The sequence below is a fragment of the Balaenoptera ricei genome, chromosome 6, assembly GCF_028023285.1.
Source record: "Balaenoptera ricei isolate mBalRic1 chromosome 6, mBalRic1.hap2, whole genome shotgun sequence".
Lineage (NCBI taxonomy): Eukaryota > Metazoa > Chordata > Mammalia > Artiodactyla > Balaenopteridae > Balaenoptera > Balaenoptera ricei.
In genome coordinates, this window is record NC_082644.1 from 88,468,415 (window position 1) to 88,479,103 (window position 10,689).

Consider the following 10,689-nt stretch of genomic DNA (forward strand, 5'->3'; position numbering starts at 1 on the left):
GCTGGCGTGTTGCGGGATACCCCCCGGGGTAGGGGGCGCTGGGACGTGGGAAAGGTGTGGCGCTCCCCGCCCCCAGTCCCCACTCCCCAGTCCCATCACCCCAGTCCCAGCAGCCCCAACACGCCTGCGCCCGGAGGGAGGAGCTGCCTTAGCAGCGGGGCGGGAGGTCAGCGGCGCCCCAGGCGCAGGCGGAGCCTCATTGGTGGCTGAGCCCCGCCACTGCGCGGAGGCGGGGCCTGCGGCGAGCACCCAGCCAGAGGCCAGGCTAGACCTGCGAGAATCCGAACCTGCACCCGAGCGCGAGCGCCAGCCTGCTGCAGGTAACTGGCGCCCTTCCCCCTCGGCCCCCCGGGCAGGCCGCAGCTCCCCTCCCTGCAGTGGAGGCTCCCTCCCTGCAGTGGAGGCTTCCTCTCTGGGTCTCGGCGTCCCCACGTGGGGACCGGCCTTTCTGCCCCGGCGGCGTGCACTGTAGGAACCTCTTCACGCTTCCCACCCCTCCTTCCAGCACCCGGGTCCCGGGGTGGCGCCTTATCGCCCCGTGGACTCACACCCTCGAAACCTTCCCGGTTAGCTCGGCCTCATCGCTCCCGCCCAGAGGGCCTACTGGGCCTCTGACTGTAGCCGAGAGGCCAGGACACGCACTGCCTCCCCGCAGAAAGGATGAGGTGGGAGCCACCCTGTCCTCGATGACCCAGAAGGTCCGGTCCTTGGCACATTGGGCGCTAATAGTGGGAACTGTAAGAAATTGTCCGTAGTACGGAAGAAACACAAAGCTAGGGCTGTGGGAATCCAGCCTGAGGCTCCTATTCTTAATTGCTGTGTGTCCTCAGTGAGTCCCAGAACCTCTCTGATCCCCAGCTTTCTTCCACAATGAGGGTCATCAGGGCTGCTGGAAGCCTTGGTCAGTTAACTACTGAGAAGGTGGCCTGCAAACTGCAAAGCATGGTGTGCTTTGAGCAGTCCTCTTCCCATATGCAGGTGGAGGCCCAGTGCACACCCCACGTAGGCCCCTAGAGTAGAAACAGCCTTGGCTGGGCATGAAAGCAGGCTTGCCAGCCTTGGTCTGTGACCACCCCTCCTGCCTGTTGAGCCCTTGCACCACCACCCCATGGATTAGTGACCCCCCATCCCTCTTATCCTAACCTCCCCTGGGACTCCTCCTTCCTCAGACCCAGGCCTGTTGGACCCAAGGCTGCTTCTGTCCCAGCATGGGGCAGGGTCCTGAGCAGAGTGGACCTGTGTGCACCCCTGACAGTTCTGCTGGCTCAGCTTCTTCCAAGGGATGGCTTCCTGGGCAGCACTGATTTGCGTGGGGCCAGCGACCTGGCTGGGGTCTTGTCTTCCTGGATGAGTTCTCTGCTCCTCTCCCTCCCCAGTGTCAGAGGGTGTGTGTGCTGGGGGTAGGGCAGGTGCAATTCCTTTTGGGGGCTGGCGGGGTAAGGCTCAAGAGAGACAGCAGAGGTGGAGGGATTGATGTCCTAGCTGGAGAGTAACTGCTTTAATGAATCTAGGAAATTTATATACCATTTAAATTTCATTGAACAAATTTTATAGACTGTTTAAACGTTATAGTTTTTTTAATAAAGTCTACACTGGTTTCAGAGTTGTAGGCAAGAGTAAACAGAGCCTTCTTTCCAGCTGCCGGACTCACTGCACTCCTGGGAAAGCTGAAGCCGGTCCCCGGGGGACTGGGCTGGGCTGGGCTGGTTTCTGAGGGTGCCACCAGCTCCGATGACCTGGGTGGGTGTGCCAGGCTTTTCATACGCACGACCCCATTCAGCATTCAACAACTCTGGTTCTGAGTCCCTTGGGTTTTTACTCTACCCGTAGATCCGTTAAACAGCCTTAGTAAACAGCCTTTGTGGATATTTTGATGTTTCCTCTGTCTGTCATTTAATAACTACCCACTGAGCAGCTACTCTGTAGGCAGCGTAATTCTAGGTATCAGGCACATAGCAATGAATGAAACAGGAAAAAAAGTCCCTGCTTTCATGGAGCCCATTTTGTTGGGGAGAGGCAGACAATAAACATATAAGCATGTACATATACTATTTGGTATGTCAGATGGGGGAAAATAGAGCACAGTATGGGGGAGAGAGAGCCCTGGGGCTGAGGAAAGTTGCAGTTTTATAAAGGGTGGTCAGGGAAGGCCTTACTAAGAAGGTGACATTTGAGTGAAGACCCAGAAGAGGTGAAGGAGTAAGCAAGAGGCTAGATCAGACATGACGAATTGAACCAGAGAGTTCTTCAGGGCTTCTGTAGCCCTTATGATCCATGTGTTCAGAGGTGACACCCCTTTATGCTAGAATCTTGGAACATCTGAGCTGATGGGCCTTTGGGGGACCGCTGCTTCCCTCTCCGCGTTCACCCTGGCTCCTGTCCCTCTCCAGAGCACTCAGCATGCTGCGCTTCCTGGTGCCCCGGCTCTTTTGCCTGCACCGTCTGGCCGCCCCGTACTCCTCAGCAGCAGCCCTCCCCAGCCCCATCCTGAACCCAGACATCCGCTACAACCAGCTGTTCATCAACAATGAGTGGCAAGACGCGGTCAGCAAGAAGACCTTCCCGACAGTCAACCCTGCCACGGGGGAGGTCATCGGCCACGTGGCTGAAGGGGACCGGGCTGACGTGGATCGGGCGGTGAAAGCAGCCCGGGAGGCCTTCCACCTGGGGTCTCCATGGCGCCGGATGGATGCCTCAGAGCGGGGCCGGCTGCTGAACCGCCTGGCTGACCTAGTGGAGCGGGATCGTGTCTACTTGGCCTCACTGGAGACCCTGGACAATGGGAAGCCTTTCCAGGAGTCTTATGTCTTGGACCTGGATGAGGTCATCAAGGTATACCGGTACTTTGCTGGCTGGGCTGACAAGTGGCATGGCAAGACCATCCCCATGGATGGCGAGCATTTCTGCTTCACCCGGCACGAGCCTGTTGGCGTCTGTGGCCAGATAATCCCGTGGAACTTCCCCTTGGTCATGCAGGGCTGGAAGCTGGCCCCGGCACTTGCCACGGGCAACACTGTGGTCATGAAGGTGGCAGAGCAGACCCCCCTTTCTGCCCTGTACTTGGCCTCCCTCGTCAAAGAGGCGGAATTTCCCCCTGGGGTGGTAAACATCATCACAGGCTATGGCCCAACAGCAGGAGCGGCCATCGCCCATCACATGGATATTGACAAAGTTGCCTTCACTGGCTCCACCGAGGTGGGCCACCTGATCCAGAAGGCGGCCGGTGATTCCAACCTCAAGAGAGTCACCCTGGAGCTGGGTGGGAAGAGCCCGAGCATTGTGTTGGCCGATGCCGACATGGACCACGCCGTGGAGCAGTGCCCTGAAGCCCTGTTCTTCAACATGGGTCAGTGCTGCTGTGCTGGTTCCCGGACCTTCGTTGAAGAATCCATCTATGATGAGTTTCTCGAGAGAACTGTGGAAAAAGCTAAGCAGAGGAAAGTTGGGAACCCCTTTGAGCTGGACACCCAGCAGGGGCCCCAGGTGGACAAGGAACAGTTTGAACGAATCCTGGGCTACGTCCAGCTTGGCCAGAAGGAGGGGGCAAAACTTCTCTGCGGTGGGGAGCGTTTTGGAGAGCGAGGCTTCTTCATCAAGCCCACGGTCTTTGGTGGTGTGCAGGATGACATGAGGATTGCCAAGGAGGAGATCTTCGGGCCTGTGCAGCCTCTGTTCAAGTTCAGGAAGATGGAGGAGGTGATTGAGAGGGCCAACAACACCAGATATGGCTTGGCTGCTGCTGTGTTCACCCAGGACCTGGACAAAGCCGTGTACTTCACACAGGCACTCCAAGCTGGGATGGTGTGGGTGAACACCTACAACATTGTCACCTGCCACACGCCATTCGGAGGCTTTAAGGAATCTGGCAATGGGAGGGAGCTCGGGGAGGATGGGCTTAACGCCTACACAGAGGTGAAGACAGTCACCATCAAGGTTCCTCAGAAGAACTCGTAAGAACAGCTGCCAGGGTGTGCCAACTCTAGTCCAAGGATGCCACCACCACCTGCCAGTGGTTGCCAAACAGGTTTTTAGCCATGGACCCCCTTTATTTGTCCCAGATGAACACTTAGAGGGAACCTCAACAAATAAAGCAATTAAAATGAGAGCTGCTTTAGTTAAAGCAGGGATGGGGGCCGGGCTCAGAGCCCTGTCCACCTGCACTCCAGCCCCCTTGGTGGCCCTGTGTTACTTCCATGAAACCTTAGGAGTCTCTGAACGACAGATTAAGAAACACTGATCCAGACCATGGCTCTCAGTTCTTCTTACTGATCCAAGGACTTCCCGGTGGATTAACTGACGTCTTAGTGGGTAGACTCATCTCAGACATGGGATTGGAAGGCATTAGGAGTTTTAAGCTAGACCCCATAATCTTGGCCCCATTCTTCAGTGACGTACCCTAAAAATCAAGGCTGCTTTTCTTTTTCTAAGTACCAGTTGCTGGCTGGTTTGCTTGCTTGCATTGCTTCATTTTGCTACTGATTGTCCTTAATTTGAGGGAAGAGGTAGACAGAAAATGCATTTATATAACCATTCACTTAAAATAAGCTCAAACAGCCCTAATGTCCATCAACTAATGAGTGGATAAACAAAATGTTTCTATGGAATATTTCTTATAATGTTCAGCCTTAAAAAGGAAAGAAGTACTGACACATGCTACAATGTAGGTGAACCTTGAAACCATTATGCTAAGTGAAAGAAACCAGACGTACAAGGCCACATATTGTATGATTCCATTTATATGAAATATCCAGAGTAAGCAAGTCCATAGAGACAGAAAGTATATTAGTGGTTGCCAGGGGCTGGGGGAGGAGGGAATGGGGAATAGCTGCTAATGGCTATAGGATTTCTTTTGGGGAGGTTTTGAAATGTTCTGGAATTAGTGTTGATGGTTGCACAACTTTGTGAATATACCAAAACGCACTGAATTACATACTTTAAAAGGGTGAATTTTATGATATGTGAATTAATTTCAGTTAAAAATTAAAATAAACTCACATATTCTGTTTGCAAATCAATTTTGTATCAATATTCTTTTGCTGCTGAACATTTTACAAAGTCTTGGGGATGGAAGGGACCCCGATAGTCAAAAGTCTCCTCCATAATATTTCTAGTTTTGATTTTGTTTTCTCTCACCTGAGTGACAAAGTGCAACTTTAAGACCCACAGAGAAAAGGGCTGGGTCCTGCCTAGAGCCAGTTTATTTCAGCTCTCATTTCAAGGCTTCCGCTGGTATTGTCCCTCCAGCCCTCGCCAATACACACCAGCCCTCAAGCCAAGCTCAGCATCAGGGCCATCCTGACATGCTAGGGTTTGGGGAATTTCAAACCTGAGTGTTCAGTTTGTTTGTTGTTAGTCTCACAACTCCATTCCCCAGCTGATGGGAGTGAAACCAAGTCAGCCAGAGCACGATTCAGAAACAGAATGCTGATCCTCTCTCTCCTTGTCTTCCATCTTTCTAGACCATGCTGCTCATGACTCACCATACTTTTAGGTCCACTCAGCCTTGTGAATGCACCCCCCACCCCGTCATCTCTTTAACACCCCATTATCTCACCTAGGCACTGAAACGATTTTGTTCAGTATCTTACCTTGGAGTTGGCCTGAAACTGCTTCCTGAGGATTCAGGGTCTGTTTGGTCCCTTCATCTCTCCTTCCTAGGATCTCCTTTCTACACCATTTGTCTAAGGCTGGGATGACCCTGACTGCCCCCCAAAGTGCACATTTTACCTATTTTTCTTGGAGGCTATTGGAACTTCCCACCATGGTGAAAGTTTCTCGTGAAGTAGGGAAATGAGTGAGTGGGTCGATGGGTCAGTGGGGCCTCCAATGATTAACATGCAACATCTCAATGTTTTGACAAATTCATTCCTCATTTGCTTCTCAATACTTCTAAACTGGACTTCCCTGGTGGCGCAGTGGTTAAGAATCCGCCTGCCAATGCAGGGGACATGGGTTCAAGCCCTGGTCCGGGAAGATCCCACATGCCGCGGAGCAACAAAGCCCGTGCACCACAACTACTGAGCCTGCGCTCTAGAGCCCATGAGCCGCAACTACTGAGCCTTCATGCCACAACTACTGAAGCCCGTGTGCCTAGAGCCCACGCTCTGCAACAAGAGAAGCCACCGCAATGAGAAGCCTGGGCACCGCAACGAAGAGTAGCCCCCGCTCGCCACAACTAGAGAAAGCCCGCGCACAGCAACCAAGACCCAACGCAGCCAAAAGTAAATAAGTAAAAAATAAGTAAATTAAAAAAAATTTTTTCTAAACCAAAGAGGAGTTTTGTAGAGGGTGTCCCAGTATGGGGTGGGACTGGAAAAGGATAATCTTCTAAGTCCCTCATTTCAGTCCCTAAAATTCTGAGACTGAGGAGTCAAATGGGTCAGATTCCCAATCAGCTCAGCCCCCAAAATCCCTCTGTTCTTATCACCATTGCTCTGAATGCGGGGAAGTGTGAGCAGGGAGGCTGAACCGGGCATCATTACTGAGTGTGGACACTGCCTACATGACTTCACTTGGTCATAGACGTTGCAATTCCGGGGCATCCACCCATTCGACAAACTTACACCAAGCACTTAGTTTGTCAGTCTCTATCAGTCTCTATGCCTTACATGCCTTTGAAGTCTCACAATAATCCTATGAAGTAGGCAGTGGGGTTACCCTTTTTTCAGAGGAGGAAAGAGAAGCTGAGAGGTTTTGTATGCAGCTCATTTGGAGTAATTTTCCCATGTGCCTACACTATGGGCCAGGAGGAAGGTGTGATACTGTGATTTATAATGGACATATATATTCAGTCTTCTTGCATTTCTGGCACAGCTCCTAAAACCCTTGGAATTTCCGAAGTGATGAGAGTGATAAAGGTGTTTTTTGTTATGTTAATGAAGTGACTTTTGGGCCTTGTCAGTCAGAAGCACAGGTAACAACCTGGGGGGATGAGGGGGAGACAGTCTAGTAGGACTGACTCCTAAATGGGATTTGACACTGTCTCTGGGTAGATAGTGTCAGAATTGAGTTGAATTCTACTACCTGCTTGTGTCTGAGAATTGCTTGTTGGTATGGGGGACCCCCCTTCTGAGCAACACACACTTTGGAATTGGGTCCAGGAGACAGGGGAGGGGGAGGCAAACTAAGAGCACATATAATCAAACCCCAAAGCCTGGAGAGCCCACAGCAATGCCAAAGAATCCCAAACACCCAACCTCTTTGCTGGAGCCGTCAGGCTGCTGCTCGATCACCCAGATGCCAGGCCACTTAAGAACTTGTTTGGGTTGGCTGTATCCTGGGTGTGAGACTGCCCTCTGGTGGCCACTTTGTTAATTAATTTGAAGGCTAAGGTGCTGGCTCTAGGCAAGTTGTAGGGAAACAGAATTGAATGAGGCCGTCCCTGTCCTGCAGGGGCTCATGGTCTGGCAGGGGGATAATTACAGACCAAGGTGAAAAGTGCTGTGATAAGTAGAAGTACAGAGACTGTAAGCTCACAGAAAGAAATAATATTAAGCACCCACAGTGTTTGTAAGGCACCTACAATAATGTTTTTTATATCATTTAATGCTTCTGATTACCCTCAAGGCACTTATTATTTTCATGCTTGATAAATAAACATGGAAGCCCAGCCATGTTCAGCTAGTAAGTGGAGCCAGGACTCAAATTCAGGTGTTCTGACTCTGTCTTCTGCACCCAGCTCAGCCCAAGGGAAAGGCCCAATGGTAGGAGCATGGGATTCTGCAACATGAAAAGGAGGTAATCTGGCACAGGGATGCAGGAAGGGTATTCCTGGGAGAGGAAAGGGCATGGAGTCTGTGAGAAAGCACAGAGGGTGCAAGGAATGGTGTGAGGAAGGGAGAGACCTGGGAGGAGGCAGGGACTGGATGGGGAAGGGCCTTTACCCCTGTGAGGAAGGCCGCATGTTGTCCAACCACGAGGGTTTCAAAGGAAAGTGATGGGGTCATATTTTGGTTCCTAAAGCTGGCTCTGCTTCAATGTGCAGGATAGGTTGAGGGGTCAGCTTGGAGTGGGAGCCCACTCGGGACACTGCTGCCTATGCCAGGGATGCTGACCTGAACCAGGTGTGAGGATGGGTGGGAGATCCTGGGAGCCAAGAGGTGGGCTTTGGGGTGTGGTCCCAGACTGCTTGCAAGAGAAGAGTGAAAGTTAGGGTGACCCTGAATTCCTTGCTGGGATAACAAAGTGGGTGGTGGTGCCCCCACTGGGAAAGGGAGCCTAGCTGGAGGAGCAGGTTTGGGGACAAGGTAGTGAGTTTATTTATTTATTTGTTTGTTTATTCAGCACACTTTATTGAGTGCTGGCTATGTGCTGGGAAGTATTGTTGGTGCTGACGATACAGCAGGGAACTAAAGTCCTGCACATCCTCCCCATCAGGGGGAGGCTGACTGTAAGCAAAATAAATGAAATATTTAGTCTGCCAGATGGTTAAGGTTATTAGGGAGAAAGGTCCTGCTGGGAAGGGGAATAGGGAGTATGGGTGGGGTGGGGTAGGAATTGTTATCTTCAATAAGTGATAGACCATCTGAAGAGGTCCATCACTTAACAAAGGTCTCACTGAAGAGATGACAAAGGACTGAAAGAGGTGTGGAAATGGCAGGTGCAAAGGTCTGGAGGCTGAAGCACACCTGAGGTGTCCAGGGAGCACAAGGAGGCCAGAGAGCTGGATGGAGCAAGCAGTGGGGAGAGACAAGGACAGAGAAAAGGCAGGGCTGGGGGAGGGGCAGATGGTGAGAGCTTTGAAGGTCACTGTGCCGACTGGGGCCTTTACTCTGAACGATGAAGGAACCAGAAGGGGAACAGAGCTGTAATGTGATCTGACATGTTTTAAAAGGATCACTGGGTCTGCTGTGTTGACAACAGATTGCAGGGAGGGCGAGGATAGCTTAATCTTGATGATGCTGACATCAAGGGGTGGGTGGAGGATGAGAATTCTGTGAAAGGCACTAAGGAAAAGCAGGAGGAGCAGGAGGAAGACCTGGGAGAAGGGAGTCAAGAAGGCAAGGAAGGCGGGAACGGGAGGGAGCCATGGGTGGACTCAAGTGTTTCCAAGAGATCAAGTAAGAGGAGGCTGAAGCCATGGGGGTCCCTGGAGACCTTGGTAAGGGCAGGTTGTGTGAATGGGTGGGGGCAGAAGCCAGACTGCTGTGTGTTGAGAGCACCACTTAACCCCCCCAAGCCCCAGTGATCTGTACATTAATCCTAGAATTGGAAGACCTTGGAAGGAAAGCAGGAAGGCACATTGTGAGGGCCTTTGAGAGCCCCTAGCCTCCCCATTCACTTAACTAGAGTGGACCGAGTGACCGTCCAAGGTCAAGGAACTCAGTGGGATCAGAGCGTGGCCTGGATTACAGGTCTCTTGCCCCCAACCAAATGCTCTTCCCACATGTATCAGGGTAACATTAGCTGCCACAACAAATAAACCCCCAAGTTTTCAGGGTTCAACACAACAGTGCTTTATTTCTTGCTTATTAGATAATAATCTAATGCAGGTGTGGTTAATCAGCACTTGTCCTCCATGTGGAGATTCAGAAACACAGGTTCCTTCCATCTTGTGGCTCTACTGTCTACAGTACTTCTTGACCATTTTTATGTTATGTATTCCTTTGAGACGCTAGTGAAAGCTAATTTTTTTCACCAGAAATAAATACACACATGCACATCCACACAAAATCTGGCACACTTTCAAGGGGCTCATAGACCCCATGAAGCCATATATAGAATTCCTATGAGTCCACAGGCCCAGGTGAAAACCTGCTGCATGGGGCCTTAGAGACCTCATGTCCCCTGTTAGATGGGGAAGAAAGTACAGAAAAGGCACAGCTACTTCTTAAGGCCCTGGCATTGGCGTGGAATGCACTGCTTCCATGCCCAGCCGTTGGCAAAAACCATCTGACCCAACTGAGGTGCAGAGGGAAGTGGGAAACGTAGTTATGGGGACACTTCCATGTTGTCCTCAAGTTTCGGAGGACAGCTCGCCTGTCACACACAAGCACCTCTTTGCAGTTGTGCGTAATGGTTAGAGTGTGTCTTACAAAGATGCTTTTAAAGCTTAATCCTCTTGTGGGCTGTTCACTCCTACCTTCCAGCCTTGCGCATGCTGTTTCTTTCTCCTTCCTTCTTTCCTCTCCAAATTCAGCCCATTGTCTTGGAGCCTTGTTGGGGACCTGCCTCCTCCAGGATGCTTTCTCTGACCATCTCAATCAAGTCATCTCTGGCCCCTTTGAGCTCATAGCACCCACCCTTCCTTTAGTCTTGCCTTGTGGCAGCTCTTGGGTCCGATTTTCTGTCCCACTAGGCTGTGTTTCCCGCAGACCCCCAGCATGTCTGATCTGACTCCCTGTGTCCTTGCCACTCAGCTCACAGCCCTCAGTATCCCCTAGAGAGCGGACGGTGCATGTCCATTCATGCATGGGATCCTCAGGGCAGCAGGACAGGGCAGTGATGCTGACCTCCCTGGACTGATGAGGAAATGAAGGCTCCTAGAGTAGAGGCAAGTGCCCCAGACCCACAGACCATGCAGGGTTCTGGGTCTTTCAACTCCAAATCTAATGCCCACTCTACCCCAGGGATGACTGCAGCACCTTCAGTAGCAGAGACAGGTCCAGCTCTCTGCACCAGGGCTGCTACTCTGGGGGCTGTGAGCAACAGTAGATCCCTCAGCACCGAGCAGTGCCTGGCGCCCAGTAG

At 51.7% G+C, this 10,689-nt stretch overlaps 1 protein-coding gene across 1 annotated transcript; it reads left to right on the plus strand.

Moving 5' to 3' along the window:
• Nucleotides 1-264: 264 nt before the first annotated feature.
• Nucleotides 265-4,782, plus strand: ALDH1B1 (aldehyde dehydrogenase 1 family member B1). Its single transcript, XM_059926502.1, has 2 exons — nucleotides 265-320; nucleotides 2,391-4,782. Exon 2 carries the CDS (start codon nucleotides 2,401-2,403, stop codon nucleotides 3,952-3,954), a length of 1,554 nt encoding a protein of 517 aa, XP_059782485.1. The 5' UTR covers nucleotides 265-320; nucleotides 2,391-2,400; the 3' UTR covers nucleotides 3,955-4,782.
• The last annotated feature ends 5,907 nt before the right edge of the window (nucleotides 4,783-10,689 follow it).

Coding starts and splice junctions, on each gene's coding strand:
- ALDH1B1 (XM_059926502.1), top strand. CDS start 2,401: ATGCTGCGCTTCCTGGTGCCCCGGCTCTTTTGCCTGCACCGTCTGGCC.